A 25,790-nucleotide genomic window follows, 5' to 3' on the forward strand; every position below is an offset into this window, starting at 1 on the left:
CCAGCGCACCGGATCAACAACCGCCGCCGATGAAGAGAAGTATAGATCTGAAGGATCCAACCAGCAGACACACCGACATAGACGAACGAAGACCAGATCAAGGCGGAACCATCGAAGACAAACGCCGACCAGATCCCACAAGATCCGCCGGAAACACACGTCCACACGCCCTCCGACGATGCTTGAAGCATCAACGGGATGGGGGCTAGGCGGGAGAACCTTATTTCATCTACAAGAAGCCGTCGCTGCCTCATCTTCTTAAGCATGACACAAACCCTAACAAAACTCTGAAAAAGCACGTAAAAACGGAGCCCTCCCGCCGGCAAGGGCCGGTATCCATCGCGCCTGCATGGTCTAATCTTAAATTTGGCTCTGAACCTAAAAAAATTCTTTCTTCAATCAAGTATAAAAAACGTCTAGATTTGGTATTTTGCCCCATTGAAAGTGGTTTTTCATACATGGTAGCATAATCACCACTCTGTTTTTTTCTTGACAAAGAAAGGGAGAGTGAGAAAATAGAACAATAAAAGTTTCAGACATTTGCTGAACTATATATTTATTTATTTTAGGAATTTGTTTGTCTATACAAAAAACTTTGGTAATGAAGAGCTACAGAAAAAATTTGTTTAACACACGTTATCTATCCGTCATTCCGACCTTATCGGGCCAGCTTGGGTCAGTCCCATACTCTCGCAATGGCCGAAACCGCCAGTTCCACGGCGAATAAACAAAACGACAGGTGTGGCGTGAAGAAGCAGAGCAGCAGCAGAGCGACGCCTCCAAAAGCACCCGGTATCCTGGAAAACCAACGGTCTGCGACCACTGTTTTGCTCCGGACCTCCCAGCCTCCCTCCTCTATATAATCTCTTCCCAATCCCACTCTTCCTCTCATCAACACAAGCATCAATCAGCCTTGAGCTCAGTTCATTCACAACCACAAAGTCTGTGCTCTACACTCGACTACTAGCTACTACTCTTCAGTCATCACCTAGTTCAGAATCAACAGATCAGTCAGCGCTGCTGTCTCCACCAGCATAGAGAGGGATCATGGCTGGTGCGGCTAAGGCGTCTTGGATGGTGGCGATGAGCGTCGGTGCAGTGGAGGCGCTTAAGGACCATGCTGGGCTCTGCCGCTGGAACTACGCCCTCAGGTCCATCCACCGGGCCGCCAAGGCCAGGGCCAACGTCCGCGGCGGCGTCACGCAGGGCGGCAAGCGGCTTCCGGCCTCTGCGGCGGCGGTGGCCGAGAAGGAGCGAGCGCAGAAGGCCGAGGAAGGGCTGAGGACGGTGATGTACCTCAGCTGCTGGGGTCCCAATTAGAAGCTGCCTACTTGGTAGTACTAGCTAGGCGTCTCTGTGTTTGGTACTATGGCCTGAAACCACGATGCAGAAACTTGGTACTAGCTGGCTTCCCATGGAATCCCCCATTGTAAAAACCACAATGATGACAAATTTCTGTTACTTCAGCTCATATTACTCTCCTTATCTGTTTGCCTTTTTGTTATGTTGATGAGAAATACGAATTGATGCTTTACTTTAGTTTCGGCTATTACCTTGTCTCTGAACCCGGCCATTTGGTCGTATGTCATTACAACTCACAAGGACTTCATTTTTGCCAATTTGCTGAGCGACCGAGTTCATAGCAAACATGCTGTATTTCTTCAGTCTGCAGCACACATGAAGGTGTCATCTGCAGGTGTTGAAGTGACACATTTGATAAATTCCCAGTACTGAAGGTGTCATCAAGCAATCCGTTTTGTTTCAGTTTTGCTCGTTGACCTGCCTCCAATTACTTGGTTCGTCCACATTAAATACTACTCCCTCCGTCCCGTAATATAAAAACATTTTTGACACTACACTAATGCCAAAAACGTTCTTATATTATGGGACAAAGGGAGTAGTTAACTGCGGGAGGGTTTGTGATCCGAGCTATAGGAAGAGCCAAAAAGGCAGGTCACGCGTTTTTCTTTCTAAGTTTCCTAGGGTCATGCAGGCAGATGAATTGGCTTTTGAACAAGAGGAGTCCCCATACGTTTTGAGTGCTACAAGTTTTTCTTTTGAACCATGTTAACCTCTTCCCATTAATAGCTTGACGATAATACAACAGTGTCGGTATCAGCATAGTATCAATACCACGAGTTTCTCGGAAGTAACCAACATGTATTTATATTACTCCTTCTGTTTATTTTTGTAAGTCATTTCAGACAATTCAAAATGGATTGTTTTGTACATTGTCTAAAATGTCTTCCAGGTCTTATAAAAATAAACAGAGAAAGTATTAGTAATAAATAGTCCCTCCGTTCCAAATTATTCGTCGCAGAAATGGATGTATCTAAAACTAAAATACATCTAGATATATCCATACCTGCGATAAGTAATTCGGAACTGAGGGAGTAATAATGAAGATGTTTTGCCTGAGGCGCACACATGGATGACTCCGGTGTCTCCTCCATCAGACGCTCACACTGCCCCTGGTATGGTGGAAACCATGTATTCCAGCGTGTGCGTGGCCCAAATCACTATTCTGACCTTTTCAGCAATCTTTGTCACAAACTAAACTCGACATAAAAGTATTTCACGATCTGACCCTTTTAACAACACCATGATACTCGTGGCGTTTTTGGGCCACACAAAAACGCCGAGCTAGCTCGCGTTGCAGCCCTGACCTACGGTCAGGACGTGGCAAGCTGGAAACGCCGAGCCATTTCGCGTTGCTAGAAACGTCAGGAACCTTGCGTTTCATCCCAAAATACAAACGCCGGGGTCTTTGGCATTTCAGATCAGGCCCACCGGCAGGCGTAGCTGGAGTGAGTGGCGGTCAGAAACGCCAAACATTTTGGCGTTGTTGAGAATGGCATGCCTCCTCGCGTTGCATTTATGAGTCTCGAGAGAATGCATGTGATCGATACGGCGCAGTGCATGCATGAATGGGTTGCTTTCTTCAGAGGGGGGGGGGTGTTTATTTCTTCACGGAATGGGTTGGTAGCCACAGTGGGAATAACTTCAACAATAACATCGAGTCCAACTCAGCAAATTTACTTATGTGGCAATGAGTTAATGAGGAGAGAGGTAGTTGTAGTAACTTAGCTAGTTACTGTAACATCACATGTCTCAATGCAATATGAGTCTATAACCTAATAAATGAATCCTTGCATGTTACCACACTTAAGTTACTACCCACCACTATGAAGGTAGTAGTATAGTCTAAGGATACATGTATGTTACTCAGTTCCCTTTCTTCTAAGAGCCAGCGCATGCATGGATGCATGCATGGATGATGGGTTGCTGTTAAGTGCTAGTATCATCTGTAACGCCAGCTATCTTGGACTGGTTTCAAGCTAGCTAGCCAACAAAGTTTCCTTTCTTGTAGGAGCCAGTGCATCCATGCCTGTTTCAAGCTTGCTCGCCAGCTAGAAACGCCAAAGTTCATGGCGTTTCGGCCTGTGCAGCAACGCCAACTCTCTTGGCGTTTTTATGTGAAGCAAAAACGCGAACTACTTTGACGTTTGAATGTGGAGTTAAAATGTGAGCTATCACGACATTTTTATATGGAGAAGAAACATCACGGACTGTGGCGTTGCTAAAAGGGTCAGATCGTGAAATACTTTTATGACAAGTTTATTTTATGGCAAAGATTGTTGAAAAGGTTAGAATAATGATTTCGGCCCGTGTGCGTCACCCCTATATCTTGAAGATAGAAGTCTTTCAATTTTTTATGTGCCTGAATTATTGATGCTATTTCTAGGACGACAGTTTCAGTGACTCATCCGCAAAAAAAAAAGTTTCAGTGACTCACAATTATCAATGCATCGTTCCGATCTTATCTCTGTCGGCTTGCGCCGATCCCAAACTGTCGCAATGGAGAAAACCGCTACTTCTTCCGCCGAGAATAAACAAAACGGCACGAGGTGAGCAGCCCACTGCAACGGAACGACAGCGAGAGGCGAGCAAACTTGACTCTGAATTCTGAAAGCACCCGGTATCCTGGAAAACCAACGTCCGCTGCCGCCTGTTTTCCTCCTGCCCTCCCGTATATATAACACCATCGGCTCCTACTCTTGTTCTCATCAACACAAACAAGCATCGATCAGCTTGCTGCTCCGTTCCTTCACCACCACAAAATCCACACTCCACTGCTATCAAGCTTCAAGCATCAGAGAGTTCAGGCAGGCCATTCAGCGGCATCATCCTCCAACGCGTCGAGAAGAAATATATGGCAGGTGCGGCCAAGACGTCGTGGATGGTGGCGATGAGCGTGGGCGCTGTGGAGGCGCTCAAGGACCAGGCCGGCCTCTGCCGCTGGAACTACGCGCTCAGGACCATCCACCGGACAGCCAAGGCCAAGGCCAACGTCGGTGGCGGCGTCTCCCAGGGCGCAAAGCAGCTTCCGGCTTCCGCGGCGGTGGCCGAGAAGCGACGAGCGGGGAAGGCTGAGGACCGTCATGTACCTCAGCTGCTGGGGTGTTTTCTCCTAGCTCCAGGCTCCAGCCTCTGTTAGAAACCTCTAGCAACAACTTGGCTGGTTAATTCCCTGCCGATTGTAAATACGTATCACGATGATGATGATGAAACCTTTCCCCACTTCGAGTTCACATTATCCTGCTTCAGAAAGGTTTGAATTGCCTTTCGAACTGATCTGTTTGTTTCAAATTCTTTGGGATAATTATTGTTTCGAGTTGGGCACAAGCTTTGCCTGTTGCTCTGTTCGATGGGCAGAGCGTTGATCCTGGTCCTCATTTTTCAGCCAGCCTGTATAGATGGTAATCAAACCTTTTTTTTTTGTTGCGAATCAGTCTCGTAGGTTCAGTTTTATACACAAATGAATATGATAGTACAGTGGACATGGAGTATGTGAGCTCGAGATCACATGCACCGTTTGCTATAGTAAAATCAAAAATTATTTAAGAAATTTGAAAAAATCTGAATTTTTTTGTCAACAAATATTGGTGTGTGTTTCACTTGCGTGCAAATTTTCGTGATGAAATGACATTTGTGGAGGCCTCGGCAAAAAAGACAAAATCATGCTCGAAAAAAAACTGTTTTTCAAAGCATTTTGGAGCATCGATTTTGTTTTTTTTACCGAGACCTGCATGAATGTCATTTTGTCATGAAATTTTGCACGCATGTGAAAAACACATCAATGTTTGTTGTAAAAAAATTCAGATTTTTTTGAACTTTTTAAGTATTTTTTTCGATTGTACTGTAGCAAAGGGTGAGCTCACAAGAGCACTTTCGATAGTACAATATGCATCTTTCCACTATTCGTGCAACCTCACATGCGTCTTTTTTAAGCGCAGAAACGAAGCATGTGGTGCTGAAAGTGGGAACCATGTGTTGCGCCTCCGGTTTCCCCCTGCAAGCTCTCATACTCGTATGTGGTCTTATTGTCATATCTCCATAACATGAGCCTGAGCCCTGAGGTGATAAGTTTCTCCGGTTAAGTCGGCGCAGAAACTTAAAATATTTGGCTACTGCATTGCAAAGGTGATTGCTTGCTTTAAAAAAAAGTTATACAATTTTCTTAGAAAACTTTCTATCTATTCATCAACTGCCAAGAAGGTAGTACATAGAACAGTAGAAGTAAAATTTACATCCAGGTTCATAGATCATATAGCAACGACTACAAGCACTGGAGCAAACCGAAGGCGCGCTGCCGTCGTCGTCCCACCCTCTTCGGAGCGGGGCAAACGTTGTTGTAGTAGACAGTTAGGAAATCGTCGTGTTAAGACCCCATAGGACCAGCGCATTAGACCAGTGACCACCGTCGATGAAGAAAAGTGTAGATTGGAAGGTTCCAATCTACAAACACACAGACGTAGACGAACGAAGACCAGATCCAGGCGGATCCACCGAAGACAAACGCTGACCGGATACCACGAGATCCGCTGGAACACACCTCCACATGCCCTCTGATGACACTTGAAGCATCACCGGGATGGGGGCTAGGCGATGAGAACCTTATTCCATCTACAAGAAGTCGTCGCTGCCTCGTCTTCTTAAGCATGACACAAACCCTAACAAAACTCTAAAAAGCACCTAAAACGGAGCTCTTCCATCGACAAGGGCCGGTATCCACAACGACTCCATGGCCCAAGGACCATAGGAGATGAGGCAGACTGGTGGCGGCACCGGTGAGAGGCAAAGAAACCTTATATGAGAGTTCTCACGATAGCAGGAGCGAAGAAGAAAAGTTGTACAGTTAAAATTTCTTGGCTTTAGAGCATCTTCAATAGAAGATGTAGAGCATAATTGGTTTGGTGCCCAAAATCGGCATGCCAATGTTTGGTATTGTGCCAAATATTAGCTACTCATTGGTTGGGTAACAAGTTGTCTTGCCTATCTCACATAAAGTTGTAAACATTTGGAAAGTCTTGGTATTGCCAATATTTGGCAATGCCAACATTTGGCTAGCCAAATATTGATATCAAACCAATCATGCTCGTAGATACAAACATAACTAACTTTTACATCATGAAGGCCCAAAAATGCTACTCCAACAGATGATGTAAAATACAACACTTGAAGATGCAAATTTATATCTCCATCTCTTAGGTGATGTAAAACTCTGATCACACGCCAACCGCCGGCCGCTGCTTCATTTCAGTTCCCCCGCCAGCCTCCCTCGCAAGCAATTTCTGGCCGGAAACGTTGTCGCCGCGACCCCACCAGCCATCCCCGCTGCCCGTCGCACCGCCGTAGCTGCCGAGGACCGCCGATTTGAGTTTGTATTGCTATACTTCCGCCGCCACGCCGCTCGCCCACCGCACCATGCCGCCGTCGCCGCCCCCATTGCTAGATCCGACTGTTCCACCACCCCGCCTCTAGATCCGTTGCCGCTTCGCCGCCACCCCCCACCAAATTGGTTGAATTGGTCGCCCCTCCACCGCTGAATCACTGCCGCGCCGCCACATGATTGGACCCCCTCCTCCCGCTGCCCCACCGCTGCCAGATTCGAGCCGCACACCCGCCGCCAGACTCGACCTTCTCGCGTCGCACGGCCGTCGCCTCGCTACCCCGTCGCGACCAATCCGCCACTCGATTCATAGTCGAGCCGCCTACCATCCGAGCTCCCGTCGTGCACATTCGACCTCCCCACTCTCGTCGCTCGGCCGCCGACGCACTTGTTACCACTGCTCCTCCCGGCTCTTGGCGCTCGGCCGCTGACGCTCATGCCGACTATTTTTACATCTTCAAATACATCATCTATTGGAGTTGGACTTTTACATCACGAATATACATCATCGGTTGGAGTTGCCTCTTTTTTGGAGATGTAAAATACACTTTTTTGTGATGTAAATTATACAACACATATTTTTACATCTCCAAATTTGCATCATCTATTGGAGATGCTCTTACATATCACAAGTGGTTATACCTTTTTATTAATTTGCAGGGCCATGGATTATATACTTTTTTTTGTATATTTTAAGAAATATATATTTTGCTCCATCAGTTGTCAAAGTATAAAACTACAATGTGGGAAATTTCTAGTCTCCCAAGTGTCAAACGTCTAGATTTGCATCTTGACACATTTATAGTTGTCTTACCATGAAGTTGACGCGATGATTTTGAATACACCGAATTCATAGTATTCCTTAGGGAGGGGAGGTGATTCTCCAACTATTGTTAAATCTTAAATTTGGCTCCGAACGCAAAAAATTCTTTGTCAATCAAGTATAAAAAAAAATCTTGATTTGGTATTTTGCCCCATTGAAAGTGGTTTTGCATAAATGGTAGCATAATAACCACGATGCTTTTTTCTTGACAAAGCAAGGGAAAGATGAGAAAATGGAACAATAAAGTTTCAGACATTTTCTGAACTATGTATATTTATTTTAGGATTTGTTTGTCTATACAAAAAACTTTGGTAATGAAGAGCTACATAAGAAATTGGTCAAAAGGAACAAATTTGTGAACAATTTTTTATATTTCAAAATGTATTACAATGGACATAATTTTAAATTTGAAGAATTAAAATTGAGGAAATTAAATCTTTTGAATTTTATCAGATTATATGGTTTCTGAATATTTATGATAATTATCTAATTCTAAAATTCATGAAACCTGACCTGATTTTTTTTGTTTTTCCTAAAATGCATTTTTCATTTACCCATTTTTTTAATGTTCTCTTGCAATTTTATTTGCACACTTAGTTACCACATGTGCAAAGCCACCTCTATGGCAACCTAAAAACTGCGTTCTATGAAGCAGTAACTTCAACAATTCTAACGTTTTAGCCTAGAACTGTCGAACAATAGTTCTACGGCATTTCCATGGATGCTATTTCAAGTCTACCTAGACAACCAATGTTCGTACTCCCAAGTCGCAATAAGATTTGATCTGCTTGCTGGATGTTGGCACACATTATCTATCAGTCATTGATCTTATCTGTGGCGGCTTGTTCCAATTCCAGACTGTACCAATGGCCAAAACCGCCATTTCCACGGCGAATAAACAAAACGACATGGCAACGATACGTGTAGCGTGAACAGGCAGAGTAGCTGCAGAGTGAGTCCAAAAGGGAAGCACCCGGTATCCTGGAAAACCAACGTCCTCGACCACTGTTTTGCTCCGGACCTCCCAGCCTCCCTCCTCTATTTAAGCTCCTCCCGGTCTCTCATCATTCATCAACAACACAAGCATCAATCAGCCTTCATCTCAGTTCATTCACAACCATCAACCGCCATCTCAGTTCATTCACAACCACAGGCACTCATACACTCTACACTCTACACTCGACAACTAGCTACTCTACTACTCTTCAGTCATCACCTACTTCAGAGTTTCAGACAACCAGCACACAGAGTGACAGAGAGATCATGGCGGGTGCGGCTAAGGCGTCTTGGACGGTGGCGATGAGCGTGGGCGTGGTGGAGGCCCTCAAGGACCAGGTCGGCCTCTGCCGCTGGAACTACGCCCTCAGATCCATCCACCGGGCAGCCAAGGCTAGGTCCAACGTCCGCGGCGGCGTCTCACAGGGCGCCAAGCAGCTTCCGACCTCTGCTGCGGCGGTGGCCGAGAGGCGGCGAGCGGAGAAGGCCGAGGAAGGGCTGAGAACGGTGATGTACCTCAGCTGCTGGGGTCCCAATTAGAATCTGCCTACTTGGTAGTACTAGCTAGGCGTCTCTGAGTTTGCTGAAACAACCATGGCCTGAAACCTGTCTGGCTTCCCGTAGAATCCCCCATTGTAAAATACCACCTCTATGATGATGATGATGAAAAATGATGTTACTTGAGCCCATGTCTATTTGCTTATTTATTATCTTGGTGAGGAATATGCATACATGCTCTGTTTTGGTTTCTGCTTACAACCCAAAAAGAACTTACAATACAAGTACACTTAACAAATCGTAGCCAATTGTAACGATCAACAGGTCAAGGACCTAGTGGCAGCACACTGAATAGGTTCAGATCAATTTTTCAGTGTCCAACAAGAGGATCTGGGGATACAGGCACAACAAGAAGAGGGGAGGAGAGCAGGTGAGTTCTATCTCAGTTCTGAATAAATGCACTCCTGGACCCAGACCAATCTTCAGTTACATATACAGTAGGCATCGGCCTCCTACCTAGGCACAGCCAGCTCACCCACACGCAATTTGCTAAACAGACTGGGCTGTCTCCGTTTCCCTTTGATCTTCAGTTAATGCAGTGGCCCGACCCACGGGCGCGACACAAACATGCTTAATTTCTTCAGTCTGCAACACTTTAAAATGGCACACAGGATGAATCCTCGTATCTGTACTCAAGGTGTCATCAAGCAACCAATCCATTTAGTACTTATCAGTTTTGTTGGTGGACCTGCCTTCGGACAAACGAGAAGTACTTCGAATTGGTTGAAAGTACTTCTTTTCTTCTTCTTTTTTTGCGTATAGGTTGAAGAAAGTACTTTCTGTGGCTCCAGTCGACCTGATGTGCGACGAGCACGAATATATTTTGAATTTCTTTGTTGTATATTCGCTAGACTCACACAATAGTATGTAGTAATTCAACTAAACATATGATACAGCTCCAGATTAGACCACATGTCCACATTAATAAGTACACGTGCTTTTTGGTCACAACTATCACTGAAAATATCATATGGAAATCAACATTCGGTGGAACCGATGAAAACCACATGAAAATGATGTTTTGAAGTATCAAAATCTCGAAAAATTATGGGATGTTAAGAGAGTGATGTTCTATTGCGGTATAAAAAAAATCTCAAAAAATTATGGGATGTTAAGAGAGTGATGTTCTATTGCCTTGCAAAATTTCAAGTTCAAACACATTACAAGATATGAGCTACGAAGAAAAACAAAATCAGCATTGAATAGTGCTGAACAGTAACATCGCTATTCATTGCTGAATTTGTCCTTTTCATAGCTCGCATCCTGAAATGTGTTTTAACTTGAAACTTTACATGACGATAGATAATCATCCTCTTAATATTTCACATTTTTTCAGAATTTTTTGAATCGTTCAAACATGGTTTCCATGAAATTTTCTTTGAATGTTGGTTTTCGTATGATATTCTCCCATCATAGAGTGAGGCACATCAAAGTTACTCCGTATCTTTCTAGGGCCATGAAACCAAAAGAGAAGAAAACAAATATAATCAGACATTCAGTTAATAGGTACAATCGGGTGCACAGTAGTTCCTTCCAATTAATAAGCTGATCGATATAAGATAAAGAATACTTACAACTAAGACAAACAAATTGTCCTCCCCAAACTTGTACTAAGATATTTGTTAGCCGCTTATATTATAGAACTCTATAGGAAAATATTCAACGGTAATAACATAGACACATAAATAAAATTATTTTGTATATTAATGCTCATCTAATTTTTCTCTTATATGGATGGAATTTAACTTACTTAAATGTCCCAAACATATTTGGAAAAAATAAGTTCTACTACAAATTGGAGTTGGTTTGTTATTATAGTAATCTCAATATTTTTTTAATAATATTTAACTCTAAGTTACTACTTGGGGTTCAGGCTGTTAGGTATAGTAGACAAATTTTTTTAAATGTTGTACTCTCTCCAATAAAAAAATGTCTTAAAGTAAAACTACGACACTTAGTTTGGATTGGAAGGAGTATCAATTTAAAACAAAATTATGTATAGTAAATTTAATATATAAAATAAATAAAAGTGTTTGGTATAAATAAGTTATCCCGACAGACGACGAGGATGCCGGCCATGGCGTCCCGACAAACGACAAGGTTGGTGACGCCCATGGCGATGGACCGAGCAGAAGTGGAGGCCAACCGGACGGAGGGGGTGGGGGCATCGCGCCGTGCGCCAGCGTTGGCTTGTCAAAAAGACCCAAAGATGAAGACCATGGCGCCGTGTCGTGCGAATGTAGAGGCATCGGGGGCTACGTCAGTGCTGCACAATGATCGGGACTGTGCGTCTGCAACGATGGTGATGGCATTCCAAAGGGATGCCCATCTGAGATGGTGCCGTCTGGCTGTGGTGGTGAACCTGCGGCGGTCGGCCCATCTGGGTGTGGTGGTACTACGGTGGTCGGCCCGTCTGGGCGTGGCGGTGCTCGGCCCGTCTGGCCGTGGTGTTGAGGGTGCTGAGAGTTGGGGGAAATGACTGACCATGGTGGTGGAGGAGGCCATGGTCTTAACCGTATTGAAAGTGCGGGGCAGCTGGTTGAATCTGCGGTGGGGGAAGAGGTGGCGGTAGTGGAAGGATTCGGTCTTGAAAGCGTTGGGCCGGGAAAATCGGTGGCGGGGGCGGGAAGTCGGTACATGGGTGAGCAGGGTGGAGGCATGGGGGACGCGGATGCGTCATAGGACTGGCCGGTGGCTATCACATGGCTGCCGATGTGGGAGGAAAAGCTCGAAGGTTGGCAAGATTTTGGACTGGGGTATTATGAATGGATCCCCACACCACAGGGATGCATGCGTCTTTGAAGCGTCCGGGGAGTGGGTGCGCGGAGCCAGACAGTGTAGCAAGCGAGCTACGAGGTCAAAAGCGCGGAGCCAGAGTGGTACGGCAACCCTGTCTTGGAAATCATGTTGGTAGACAACGGTGAACCTTCGAACTATGAAGAAGCGATGGCGGGCCCGGATTCCGACAAATGGCTAGAAGCCATGAAATCCGAGATAGGATCCATGTATGAAAATGAAGTATGGACTTTGACTGACTTGCCCGTTGAACGGCGAGCCATAGAAAATAAATGGATCTTTAAGAAGAAGACAGACGCAGATGGTAATGTGACCATCTATAAAGCTCGACTTGTCGCTAAGGGTTATCGACAAGTTCAAGGGGTTGACTACGATGAGACTTTCTCACCGGTAGCGAAGCTAAAGTCCGTCCGAATCATGTTAGCAATTGCCGCATTCTACGATTATGAGATATGGCAAATGGACGTCAAAACGGCATTCCTTAATGGTTTCCTTAAGGAAGAATTGTATATGATGCAGCCGGAAGGTTTTGTCGATCCTAAGAATGCTGACAAGGTGTGCAAGCTCCAACGCTCGATTTATGGGCTGGTGCAAGCATCTCGGAGTTGGAACATTCGCTTTGATGAGATGATCAAAGCCTTTGGGTTTACGCAGACTTATGGAGAAGCCTGCGTTTACAAGAAAGTGAGTGGGAGCTCTGTAGCATTTCTCATACTATATGTAGATGACATACTTTTGATGGGAAATGATATAGAACTCTTGGACAGCATCAAGGCCCACTTGAATAAGAGTTTTTCAATGAAGGACCTTGGAGAAGTTGCTTATATATTAGGCATCAAAATCTATAGAGATAGATCGAGACGCTTCATAGGTCTTTCACAAAGCACATACCTTGATAAGATATTGAAGAAGTTCAATATGGATCAATCTAAGAAGGGGTTCTTGCCTATGTTACAAGGTATGAAATTGAGCTCAGCTCAATGTCCGACCACGACAGAAGATATAGAAGAGATGAGCGTCATCCCCTATGCATCAGCCATAGGTTCTATTATGTATGCCATGCTGTGTACCAGACCTGATGTAAACCTTGCCGTAAGTTTGGTAGGAAGGTACCAAAGTAATCCCGGCAAGGAACACTGGACAGCGGTCAAGAATATCCTGAAGTACCTGAAAAGGACTAAGGAAATGTTTCTCGTTTATGGAGGTGAAGAAGAGCTCGTCGTAAAGGGTTACGTCGACGCTAGCTTCGACTCAGATCTGGATGACTCTAAGTCACAAACCGGATACGTGTATATTTTGAATGGTGGGGCAGTAAGCTGGTGCAGTTGCAAGCAGAGCGTCGTGGCGGGATCTACATGTGAAGCGGAGTACATGGCAGCCTCGGAGGCAGCACATGAAGCAATATGGGTGAAGGAGTTCATCACCGACCTAGGAGTCATACCCAATGCGTCGGGGCCAATCAAACTTTTCCGTGACAACACTGGAGCTATTGCACTTGCCAAGGAGCCCAGGTTTCACAAGAAGACAACGCACATCAAGCGTCGCTTCAACTCCATTCGTGAAAATGTTCAAGATGGAGACATAGATATTTGTAAAGTACATACGGACCTGAATGTAGCAGATCCGTTGACTAAACCTCTCCCTAGAGCAAAACATGATCAACACCAGAATTCCATGGGTGTTCGATTCATCACAATGTAACTAGATTATTGACTCTAGTGCAAGTGGGAGACTGTTGGAAATATGCCCTAGAGGCAATAATAAAAGCATTATTATTATATTTCCTTATTCATGATAATTGTCTTTATTCATGCTATAATTGTGTTATCCGGAAATCGTAATACATGTGTGAATAACAGACACCAACATGTCCCTAGTAAGCCTCTAGTTGACTAGCTCGTTGATCAACAGATAGTCATGGTTTCCTGACTATGGACATTGGATGTCATTGATAACGAGATCACATCATTAGGAGAATGATGTGATGGACAAGACCCAATCCTAAACATAGCATAAAGATCGTATAGTTCGTTTGCTAGAGTTTTTCCAATGTCAAGTATCTTTTCCTTAGACCATGAGATCGTGTAACTCCCGGATACCGTAGGAGTGCTTTGGGTATACCAAACGTCACAACGTAACTGGGTGACTATAAAGGTAGACTACGGGTATCTCCGAAAGTGTCTGTTGGGTTGACATGGATCAAGACTGGGATTTGTCACTCCGTATGACGGAGAGGTATCACTGGGCCCACTCGGTAATGCATCATCATAATGAGCTCAAAGTGACCAAGTGTCTGGTCACGGGATCATGCATTACGATACGAGTAAAGTGACTTGCCGGTAACGAGATTGAACGAGGTATTGGGATACCGACGATCGAATCTCGGGCAAGTAACATATCGATTGACAAAGGGAATTGCATACGGGGTTGATTGAATCCTCGACATCGTGGTTCATCCGATGAGATCATCGTGGAGCATGTGGGAGACAACATGGGTATCCAGATCCCGCTGTTGGTTATTGACCGGAGAGTCGTCTCGGTCATGTCTGCTTGTCTCCCGAACCCGTAGGGTCTACACACTTAAGGTTCGGTGACGCTAGGGTTGTGAAGCTATGTATATGCAGTAACCCGAATGTTGTTCGGAGTCCCGGATGAGATCCCGAACGTCACGAGGAGTTCCAGAATGGTCCGGAGGTAAAGAATTATATATAGGAAGTGCTGTTTCGGCCATCGGGACAAGTTTCGGGGTCACCGGTATTGTACCGGGACCACCGGAAGGGTCCCGGGGGTCCACCGGGTGGGGCCACCTATCCCGGGGGGCCCCATGGGCTGAAGTGGGAGGGAACCCAGCCCAAAGTGGGCTGGGGCGCCACTCCCCTAGGGCCCATGCGGCTAGGGTTGAGGGGAAACCCTAAAGGGGGTGCCCCCTTGCTTGGGGGGCAAGCCCCCCCACCCTTGGCCGGCGCCCCCCCTAGGAGATTCCATCTCCTAGGGCCGACGCCCCCCCTAGCACCCCTATATATAGTGGGGGAGAGGAGGGACTTCATACACCAGCCCCTGGCGCCTCCCTCTCTCCCCGTTACGTCTCTCTCTCGTAGTATAGGCGAAGCCCTGCTACTGTGACGCCCTGCATCCACCACCACGCCATCGTGCTGCTGGATCTTCATCAACCTCTCCTTTCCCCTTGCTGGATCAAGAAGGAGGAGACGTCTCCCGTCCCGTACGTGTGTTGAACGCGGAGGTGCCGTCCGTTCGGCGCTTGGTCATCGGTGATTTGGATCACGTCGTGTTCGACTACATCATCACCGTTCTTTGAACGCTTCCGCACGCGATCTACAAAGGTATGTAGATGCATCCGATGACTCGTTGCTAGATGAACTCCTAGATGGATCTTGGTGAAACGAGTAGGAAAATTTTTGTTTTCTGCAACGTTATCCAACAAGGGTTTCGACCCGTATCTGCCCCGCAAACCCGTAGTTATACGGCTCCGGGGGCACTACTAGGGAAAAGCTTAGCAGTAGCGCGGGTCAGATGTCTATCAGTAGCGCGGGTGGGCGCGCTACTGATAAGGCGCGACAGCTAACTTTTAGCAGTACCGTGCTTTCGCGCTACTGCTAGCGTTCCTCAGTAAACGCGCTACTGCTAATAGCAGCAGCGCCTCTATAGTCGCACTACTGCTAACTTTTCTTGTATTTTTATGCAGCATATTGGCGTTGTATTTATACTACTTTTATACAGTAGTCTCATCATATGATTTTATAATCATGATGAGTTACTATATATATACAGTAGTCTCTTTCACCCACTAATATATATAATAACTCATCATGCTCATATAACAGTAAGCATCATCATCATTAATAACAACTCATCATCGTTATCATAATAAAAAGTCATACTCCTCATCAACATAGTCATCTAATAACTCATCATCGCTATCAGAATAACAAGTCATACTCATCATCATCATAGTCATCTAATAACACATCATCGTTACCATAATAACAAGTCATACTCATCATCATCATAGTCATCTAATAACTCATCATCGTTATCATAATAACTAGTCATACTCATCATCATTATAGTCATCTAACCAACCCTACTTAATTGTTTTTAGCACATGCTCATGAGTATCAGCTAGGAGCTACTACCCTCTCTAAGGTAAAATTGCATAAAACAAGATAGGCCCTGACGCTCCATTATGGAGAATGAAGATTATCCTATCTTCAATTCTCGCGCTTCGCACAATGTTGCTTCCAAGTAGCTCCCTATGATTTTCCATACATTTTTTTCATTCTTTGATTGTCATGTCTTCATCGGTTTTAGAAATCCGGTATGAACAATGGTGAAGCCTAGGCAGACTTGGTCGTAAGCTAGTAACATCAAGGTGACCTTTCGGAAACATCAGATCAGGCACACAATCCTTCGGGATTTTCTGTTGAAAAACATAATAATAACATCGTAGTTAGTAATGTAGTTTAGCTTTAGAAGAATATATGCAAAAGATGCATGGATGTCGTAATAGTAAATAATCTTACCATGCCATCTCCATGGATGTTACCGTAGTTCAACACGTGCACTAGCTAGTGGCACGTATTGACCATAATATGCAGGAGTTTCATAATTGATATTATAATTCTCAACATCAATAATGAATGAGATAAGATGATCTTTCTCCTCATGAGTTAATTCAGCGTCATCAGTGTAGTAGGTTCTGTCTACCATCTTCCGTACATTTTTTTAATAATGAAAATAAGCTGTCAACGGAAATAAGTTGTCGACTATTTTGAAATAAACAATATAAATTACTTAATAAGTATGTTTGAGAAACTTACATAGAGGTAGAAGTGGAAGCGTATCAACAAGGACCCAAATGTCAATATTCTCTTCGTCGATGTCATCTTCAGGATCACCAAGATTGAAGGTGACATGCATACCCTCCTGAAAATCATACGCCTTGCACAATGCTTGTTGGGAAACGTAGCATGCAATTTCAAAAATTTCTACGCACACGCAATGATCTATCCATGGAGATGCATAGCAACAAGGGGGAGAGTGTGTCTACGTACCCTCGTAGACCGTAAGCGGAAGCGTTTCACGACGCGGTTGATGTAGTTGAACTTCTTCGCGCTCCAACCGATCAAGTACCGAACGCACGGCACCTCCGTGTTCTGCACACGTTCAGGTCGGTGATGTCCCTCGCCTTTTTGATCCAGCAAGACGTCGAGGTAGTAGATGAGTTCCGTCAACACGATGGTGATGGTGAAGTGATCCTCGCAGGGCTTCGCCTAAGCACCACGAAGATATGACCGAGCGTGTAAACTGTGGAGTGGGGCGCCACACACGGCTAAGCAATTGTCTGGGGTGTGCTAGGCGCCCCCTTCCTCATATATATATAGGTGGGAGGGAGGGAGGAGCAGCCATAGGAGGCGCCTAAGTAGGAGGAATCCTACTTGGAGTCCCTCCCAAGTCGCGCGCCTCCCTGCCATATATAACCGAGGGGGGAGGAAATAGGAATCCTAATCCACACTTTCCTTGCCCTCCCCTCTTTCCTTTTCCTCCTCATAGGGCTGGCCTCTATAGGGGCGCACCAGGGCTGGTGTGTTCCCTCACTTGGGCCATAAGGCCCATATCTTTGCCGGGGGTGCCCGAAACTCCTTTCCGGTAACCCGATAAGTACCCAGTACCCTCCGGAACACTTCCGGTGTCCGAATACCCATCGTCCTATGTATCAATCTTTACCTCTCGACCATTTTAAGACTCCTCGTCATGTCCATGATCTCATCCGGGACTCCGAACAACATTTGGTCACCAAATCACATAACGCATATAATACTATAGTCAACGAACGTTAAGCGTGCGGACCCTATGGGTTCGACAACTATGTAGACATGACCGAGACGCCTCTCCATGTTGGGGAACGTAGTAATTTCAAAAAGATTCCTACGCACACACAAGATCATGGTGATGCATAGCAACGAGAGGGGAGAGTATGTCTACGTACCCTCGTAGACCGAAAGCGGAAGCGTTTATCAACGCGGTTGATGTAGTCGTACACGTTCACGATCCGTCCCGATCAAGTACCGAACGTACGACACCTCCGCGTTCAGCACACGTTCATCTTGATGACGTCCTCGCCTTCTTGATCCAGCAAGAGGGGCGAAGTAGTAGATGAGTTCCGACACCACGACGGCGTGGTGACGGTGTTGGTGAAGAACAATCTCCGTAGGGCTTCGCCTAAGCACTATAAAAACTATTACGGAGGATAAACTAGAGGGGACGAGGTTGCCGGCACATGGCTTGGTGTTTCTTGATGTGTCTTGGGTGCTAGCCCTACCCCTCTATTTATATGTTTAGCCTTGGGGTCAAAACTTGGAGTAAAAGCCTCCACAAAGTCGGTTTCACCCGAAAGGCAAGAGTCCTTCTCGGACTCCAGGGCCAGACGCCAGGGTTCCCGGCGTCTGGACCCAGACGCCTGGGACCCTGGCGTCTGGCCCCTGGACTCTGCAAAACTTTCTTTTGCGCTTTCCAAAAACCTTGTGGGCTTCCCCTTTGGCCCAAATAAAGTGTTCTCGTACCCAAACATTTCGGGAAACATCCGGAACCCCTTCCAGTGAATTCGGGAACCCTTTGGGTGACCAAACACTATTATCCCATATATCAAGCTTTATCTTCGGACCATTCCGAAGTTCCTCGTCATGTCCGTGATCTTATCCGGAACTCCGACCAACATTCGGTTACCAACATACATAACTCATAAATACTATATCGTCAACGAACGTTAAGCGTGCGGATCCTACGGGTTCGAGAACTATGTAGACATGACCGAGACACTTCTCTGGTCAATAACCAATAGCAGAACATGGATGCCCATATTGGCTCCTACATATTCTACGAAGATCTTTATCGGTCAAACCGCATAACAACATACGTTGTTCCCTTTGTCATCGATATGTTACTTGCCCGAGATTCAATCGTCGGTATCTCAATACCTAGTTCAATCTCGTTACCGGCAAGTGTCTTTACTCGTTCCGTAATGCATCATCCCGCAACTAACTTATTAGTTACATTGCTTGCAAGGCTTATAGTGATGTGCATTATCGAGAGGGCCCAGCGATACCTCTCCGACAATCGGAGTGACAAATCCTAATATCGATCTACGCCAACTCAACAAGTACCATCGGAGACACCTGTAGAGCACCTTTATAATCACCCAGTTACGTTGTGACGTTTGGTAGCACACAAAGTGTTCCTCCGGTAATCGGGAGTTGCGTAATCTCATAGTCATAGGAACATGTATAAGTCATGAAGAAAGCAATAGCAGTAAACTAAAATGAACAAGTGCTAAGCTAACGGAATGGGTCAAGTCAATCACATCATTCTCCTAATGATGTGATCCCGTTTATCAAATGACAACTCATGTCTATGGTTTAGGAAACATAATCATCTTTGATCAACGAGCTAGTCAAGTAGAGGCATACTAGTGACACTCTGTTTGTCTATGTATTCACACATGTATTATGTTTTCGGTTAATACAATTCTAGCATGAATAATAAACATTTATAATGAAATAAGGAAATAAATAATAACTTTATTATTGCCTCTAGGACATATTTCCTTCAGTTTCCCACTTGCACTAGAGTCAATAATCTAGTTCACATCTTTATGTGATCAGTTCACATCTCCATGTGACTAATACCCAAAAGGTTTTACTAGAGTCAATAATCTAGTTCACATCGCTATGTGATTAACACCCAAAGAGTGATCATGTTTTGCTTGTGAGAGAAGTTTAGTCTACGGGTCTGCAACATTCAGATCCGTGTGTATTTCGCAAATTTCTATGTCTACAATACTCTGCATGAAGCTACTCTATCTTATTGCTCCTACTTTCAATATGTATCTAGATCGAGACTTAGAGTCATCTAGATCGATGTAAAAAGCTTGCATCGACGTAACTCTTTATGACGAACTCTTTTATCACCTCCATAACCGAGAAATATTTCCTTAGTTCTCTAAAGATAATTTTGACCGCTGTCCAGTGATCTACTCCTAAATCACTATTGTACTCCCTTGCCAGAAAAATGCTAAGGCCAGTTATCTCTTTTAACACTAAGCATCAGGCAGCCAAGGCCAGCGCCAACGTCCGTGACGCCGTCTCGCAGGGCGCCAGGCAGCTTCGGGCCTCTGCGGCGGCGGTGGCCGAGAAGCAGCGAGCGGAGAAGGCCGAGGAAGGGCTGAGGACGGTGATGTACCTCAGCTGTTGGGGTCCAAATTAGCAGCTGCAACTTAGTGCTAGCTAGGCGTGTGTGTGTTTGCTGCAACAACCATGGCCTGAAACCACGATGTAAAAACTCGGTATTAGCTGGCTTCCTGTGGAACCCCCCGTCGTAAAAACCACAATGATGATGACAAATTTCTGTTACTTCAGTTATCTGCTTGCCTTTTTGTTATCTTGATGAGAAATACGAATTGATGCTTTACTTTAGTTTTGGCTATTCCCTTGTCTTTGAACCCGGCCTTTTGGTCGTATGTCATTACAACTCACAAGGACTTCATTTTTGCCGATCTACTGAGCGACTGAGTTCATGGCAAACATGCTGTATTTCTTCAGTCTGCAGCACACATAAAGGTGTCATCTGCAGGTGTTGAAGTGACACACATGATAAATTCCCAATACTGAAGGTGTCATCAAGCAATCCGTTTTGTTTCAGTTTTGCTCGTTGACCTGCCTCCAGTTACTTGGTTCGTCCACATTAAATACTAGTTAACTGATCCTTACCATCGGGAGGGTTTCTGATCAGAGCTATAGGAAGAGCCAAAAAGGCAGGTCACGTGTTTTTCTTTCTAACTTTCCTAGGGTCATGCAGGCAGATGAATTGGCTTTTGAACAAGAGGAGTTCCCATACGTTTTGAGTGCCACGAGTTTTTCTTTTGAACCATGTTAACCTCTTTCCATTAATACAACAGTGTTGGTATCAGCATAGTATCAATACCACGAGTTTCTCGGAAGTAACCAACATGTATTTATATTATTAGTAATAAACAATAATCAAGATGTTTGCCTGAAGCGCACACATGGATGACTCCGGTGTCTCCTCCATCTGACGTTGACACGAAGCTCACACGGCCCCTGGTATGGTGGAAACCATGTCTTCCTGCGTGCGCGTCACCCCTGTCTAATCTTATCTCTCTGCCTTGTCTGGTCATAACGGACAAAACCAAGGCCCAATGTGCCGGAACGAGAGCGACGGCTGCGGCGCAAGCAAGCAAAAGTGCTCGCCTGGGAGCCGGAGCACCCGGTATCTAGAAAACCAGGGCCCGCGGCAGCCTGTTTAGCTCGGGCTCTCTTGTATATAATCCCGGACCACTACCACTCTTCCTCCCATCAGCACGGACAAGCATCCGCTTCAGTGAGACAGTTCAAGAAATCAACTCCTTCTTTCAGTACCACAACTTCGCAAGTCCACTACCACTATACACAAGGATTCAGTATCCTTGCCAGCAGCCAAGCAAGGACAAAGAGGAGGAGAAGAGATGGCTGCTCAGGCGAAGGCTTCGTGGATGGTGGCCATGAGCGTGGGCGCGGTGGAGGCGCTCAAGGACCAAGCCGGGCTCTGCCGCTGGAACTACGCACTCGGGTCCATCCACCGAGCTGCCAAGGCCAACGTCCGCGGTGGTGTCTCGCGGGGCACCAAGCATCTTCCGGTCTCCGCGCCGACGGTGACGGAGAAGGCCGAGGAGGGGCTGAGGACGGTGATGTACCTCAGCTGCTGGGGCCCAAATTAGGAGTAGTAGTATCTTAGGGGTGTTGTGTTCGTTGCAGCTTGTGCGTATGTGACAACCCGATGATCGATTGTAAATACAGCACGATGATGATGATGAAAATTTCGGCTATGAGTTTATATCACCCTCCTTGTCCATGTGCTTCTATGACTGTCTTTTGAAAGGCCAAAGGTTGATGTTTGTCAAGAGAGGACCTGTTCAGTTACATGGGGAGCGCAACTCAGCAAAACGAGGCATACAGAAAACAGAGGAACTTCAGCTGCCTATACCGAACAGCCAAACTCTGAAGAAAGGATAGAGCAGGGGAGTTGGATCTCGGCGATACACCCGGCTGCCCTCCCAAGATTTCACATCTTCTTTGATCAAATTCGAACACCTCCGGGTCACTGCAAGCGGTGGCTGTTAGAGATTATAGCTTTGTGTACTTTGATGGAGTCGACCTGCTGGATGTGCTTCTAATTTTTGTTAGTAAACATTGACAAAAGTTTTGATTGCTTGCGAAGTTTCATCATGGCATGACATTGTTGGAAGACGTGGAAAAAACAAAATCGATGCTCGAAAATTCTTTTGAAAATAACCTTCTCGAAGCATCAATTTTATTTGTCAAAACTGCCACTACTGGGAGCAGTCCCTCTGCACCGGGACGATAATGAGAGGTGCGGTGTACACAAGTGAAAGACCCCGAAAGCACTGGGGGATCCTGGAAAAGGAGAAACAACGTCCGTCTCCCACTCTTCCTTTCATCAACACAACCAGTCAATTCTTCACTTACTCAACAAATTCTTTTTTTTAGGGACACTTACTTAACGGATTCTACCCTCCACAGTAGAGAAGCAGCTTCCGGCGGCCGCCGCCACAGTAGAGAAGCGGCAAGCGGAGAAGGCCGAGAAAGGGTCGAGGACCGTCCTAATGGTGATGTAAACGGTCTTATATTAGTTTACACAGGAAGTGCTAGTTAGCAAGAGGTGTTTTTGCAGTTCTGCTAGCTCCAGCCTCAAGCAACAACCATGCCGTGTGACTGTTTAATTCCCTCCCGATTGTAAATATGTCTCACCATGATGATAATGATGAAATCTTACCCCACTTTGAGTTCACATTACCTGATTCAAAAAATAAGGTTTGCATTGCCCTTCAAACAGCTCTTTTGCTTAGTATTCTTTTGGAAGATTATTGCTTGGAGTTGGTCACAAGCTTTGCCTGTTGCTCTGTTCTGTTCGCTACTTCGACAGGCAGAGCAAAAGCAGAGACCCGAAAAATTGATCCTGATCCATAAGTTTCCTGCCAGCCTACAAATGATAATAAAAACTGTAAATCATCAGAGGAAAACTAAAATAAAATAAAGCGGAACATAATGAATCATGGTAGGCAAGAAAAATGAGCAAAATCGGTGCCCCTTGTTCTCCTCTTTACATGTCAGATGTGGTTAGTGCCTTTTTTAATTGGCAGGGCCATGTATCTTTTTTTTTTGTATATTTTAAGAACTATATATTTTGCTACATCAATTGTCAAAGTATAAAACTACAATGTTGGAAATTTCTGGTCTCCAAGTGTCAAATTGTCTATTTGTATCTAGACACATTTATAGTTGTGTTACCATCATGTTGGCCCGACGATTTTGCATACACAAAATTCATATTATTCCTTATGGGGAAATATGGCTCTTCAACCTTTATCAACCCTTAAATTTGGCTCCGCGTCTCCAATGAAAAAATTATTTGTCCATAAAGTGTCGAAACCTCTAGATTTTGTATTATGACCCCATTGAAAGTGATTTTGCAAACATCATAGCATACTCACCACAATGCTTTTTTGACAAAAGCATGTGAAAGATGGGAAATAGAAGAATAAAAACTTTAGACATTTGCTGAACAATATATGTTTATTTATGATTTTTTTCTATAAAATACTTGGAAATGAAGAGCAGTGGAAAGAAATGGTCGAAAGGAATAAATTTGCGGACAACCTTTTATACTTCAAAATGTATTGAAACTAAGAAATATTTAAATTTGAAGAAATAAATTCAGAAAATTAAATCTTTTGAATTTTATCAGATTGCATGATTTCCTGAATATTTATGATAACTACCCAATTCCAAATTCTAACATTTTACCCGATTTTTTATGTTTTCTAAAATGTATTTTCTTTTACCCATTTTATTCATGTTCTCTTCCAATTTTACTTGCACACTTAGTTACTACGTGTGCAAAACCACCTCTATGGCTACTACAAAATTGCTTTATATGAAGCAGTAACTTCGACAATTCTCACATTTTTTAGCCTACGAACAATAGTTCTACAGTATTTCCATGGATTCTATTTCTAAGACAACTAATATTAGTACTCGCAAGTCGCAATAACATTTGAATATCTACACACATTACCTATCCGTCATTCATATCTTATCTCTGTCGGCTTGTGCCAATCCCAGACTCTCTCGCAATGGCCAAAACCACCGCTTCCACAGGGAATAAACAAAACGGCACGACAGCGATAGTTGCGGCGTGAAGAAGCAGAGTAGCAGCAGAGTGATGACTCCGGAAGCACCCGGTTTCGTGGAAAAACCAACGTCCGCGACCACTGTTTTGCTCCGGACCGCCCAGCCCCCCTCCTGTATATAACCTCGTCCCAGCCCCGCTCTCCCTCTCATCAACACAAGCATCAATCAGCCTTCATTTCAGTTCATTCACAACCAGAAATTCCGCACTCTACGCTCGACAATTACTCTTCAGTCATCACCTACTTCGGAGTTTCAGACCAGCAGCACAGAGAGAGCTCATGGCGGGCGCAGCTAAGGCGTCTTGGATGGTGGCGATGAGCGTGGGCGCGGTGGAGGCGCTCAAGGACCAGGTCGGCCTCTGCCGCTGGAACTACGCCCTCAAATCCATCCATCGGGCAGCCAAGGCCAGGGCCAACGTCTGCGGCGGCGTCTCGCAGGGCGCCAAGCAGCTTCCAGCCTCTGCTGCGGCGGTGGCGGAGAGGCGGCAAGGGGAGAAGGCCGAGGAAGGGCTGAGGACGGTGATGTACCTCAGCTGCTGGGGTCCCAATTAGAAGCTGCCTACTTGGTAGTACTAGCTAGGCGTCTCTGTGTTTGGTACTATGGCCTGAAACCACGATGCAGAAACTTGGTACTAGCTGGCTTCCCTTGTAAAAACTAGGATGATGATGATGACAAATTTCTGTTACTTCAGTTCATATTGCTCCTCTTGTCTGTTTGTTTTTTAGTTCCCTCGATGAGGAATATGCATTGTTTGCTTTAATTTGGTTTCACCTTACAGCTATTCCGTTATCTCTGAACCCGGCCTTTGATCGTATGGCATTACAACTTACAAGTACTTCATGTTCCTACTTCCTAGCAAACATGCTGAATTTCTTCAGTCTGCAGCACACATGAAGGTGTTATCTGCAGGTGTTGAAGTGACACATGATAAATTCCCAGATCTATATTGAAGGTGTCATCAAGCAATCCATTTAGTTTCTGTTTTGTTCATTGATCTGCCTCCAGTTGCTTGGTTCGTCCACAATAAATAGTTAACTAGTGCTTACCATCTGCAGGCTTTCTGATCAGAGCTACAGGAAGACCCAAAAAGGGAGGTCACACGTTTTTCTTTCTAAGTTCCCTAGGGTCATGCAAGCAAATGAATTGGCTTTTCAACAAGAGGAATCCCCACACGTTTCCAATACCACAAGTTTTTCTTTTCAACCAGGCTAATCCCTCTCCATTAATAGCATGACGATAATACAACAGTGTCAGTATCAACATAGTATCCACCCGCAAAAAAAAAGTATCAGCATAGTATTAATACCACGAGTTTCTTGGAAATAACCAAGATGTATTTATATTATTAATAATCAAAATATTTTGCCAAAGGCGCACACATGGATGAGTCCGGTGTCTCCTCCATCCGACTATGACACGAAGCTCACACGGCCCCTGGTATGGCGGAAACCGTATCTTCCAGCATATGCTCTCTGCCTTGTCTGGTTGTAACGGACAAAACTATGGCCCACTGTACAGGAACGAGAGCGAGAGCTGCGGCGCAAGCAAGCAAAAGGGGGCTCTCCTGAAAGCTGAAAGCACCCGGTATCTTGGAAAACCA

At 45.1% G+C, this 25,790-nt stretch overlaps 4 protein-coding genes and 1 pseudogene across 4 annotated transcripts; all 5 read left to right on the plus strand.

The window, feature by feature from the left end:
- The first annotated feature begins 878 nt into the window (after window positions 1–878).
- On the plus strand, window positions 879–24,885 carry LOC125540179. The gene is made up of 2 exons (XM_048703767.1): window positions 879–1,380; window positions 24,802–24,885. The coding sequence occupies exon 1, from the start codon at window positions 1,048–1,050 to the stop codon at window positions 1,318–1,320; it is 273 nt and encodes a 90-aa protein (XP_048559724.1). The 5' UTR covers window positions 879–1,047; the 3' UTR covers window positions 1,321–1,380; window positions 24,802–24,885.
- On the plus strand, window positions 4,055–4,592 carry LOC125540180 (annotated as a pseudogene).
- On the plus strand, window positions 8,632–9,241 carry LOC125540178. Its single transcript, XM_048703766.1, has one exon. It carries the CDS (start codon window positions 8,820–8,822, stop codon window positions 9,090–9,092), a length of 273 nt encoding a protein of 90 aa, XP_048559723.1. The 5' UTR covers window positions 8,632–8,819; the 3' UTR covers window positions 9,093–9,241.
- LOC125540181 lies at window positions 21,259–21,817 on the plus strand. Its single transcript, XM_048703768.1, has one exon. The coding sequence runs from the start codon at window positions 21,445–21,447 to the stop codon at window positions 21,694–21,696; it is 252 nt and encodes an 83-aa protein (XP_048559725.1). The 5' UTR covers window positions 21,259–21,444; the 3' UTR covers window positions 21,697–21,817.
- On the plus strand, window positions 24,311–24,885 carry LOC125540177. The gene has a single exon (XM_048703765.1). It carries the CDS (start codon window positions 24,469–24,471, stop codon window positions 24,739–24,741), a length of 273 nt encoding a protein of 90 aa, XP_048559722.1. The 5' UTR covers window positions 24,311–24,468; the 3' UTR covers window positions 24,742–24,885.
- Window positions 24,886–25,790: the final 905 nt, after the last annotated feature.

This window comes from Triticum urartu, chromosome 2 (assembly GCF_003073215.2).
Source record: "Triticum urartu cultivar G1812 chromosome 2, Tu2.1, whole genome shotgun sequence".
In the NCBI taxonomy this organism is placed as follows: Eukaryota; Viridiplantae; Streptophyta; class Magnoliopsida; order Poales; family Poaceae; genus Triticum; species Triticum urartu.

Bases quoted from the DNA above. Each gene is read 5' to 3' on its own strand.
- LOC125540179 (XM_048703767.1), top strand. From the start codon at position 1,048: ATGGCTGGTGCGGCTAAGGCGTCTTGGATGGTGGCGATGAGCGTCGGT.
- LOC125540178 (XM_048703766.1), top strand. From the start codon at position 8,820: ATGGCGGGTGCGGCTAAGGCGTCTTGGACGGTGGCGATGAGCGTGGGC.
- LOC125540181 (XM_048703768.1), top strand. From the start codon at position 21,445: ATGGCTGCTCAGGCGAAGGCTTCGTGGATGGTGGCCATGAGCGTGGGC.
- LOC125540177 (XM_048703765.1), top strand. From the start codon at position 24,469: ATGGCGGGCGCAGCTAAGGCGTCTTGGATGGTGGCGATGAGCGTGGGC.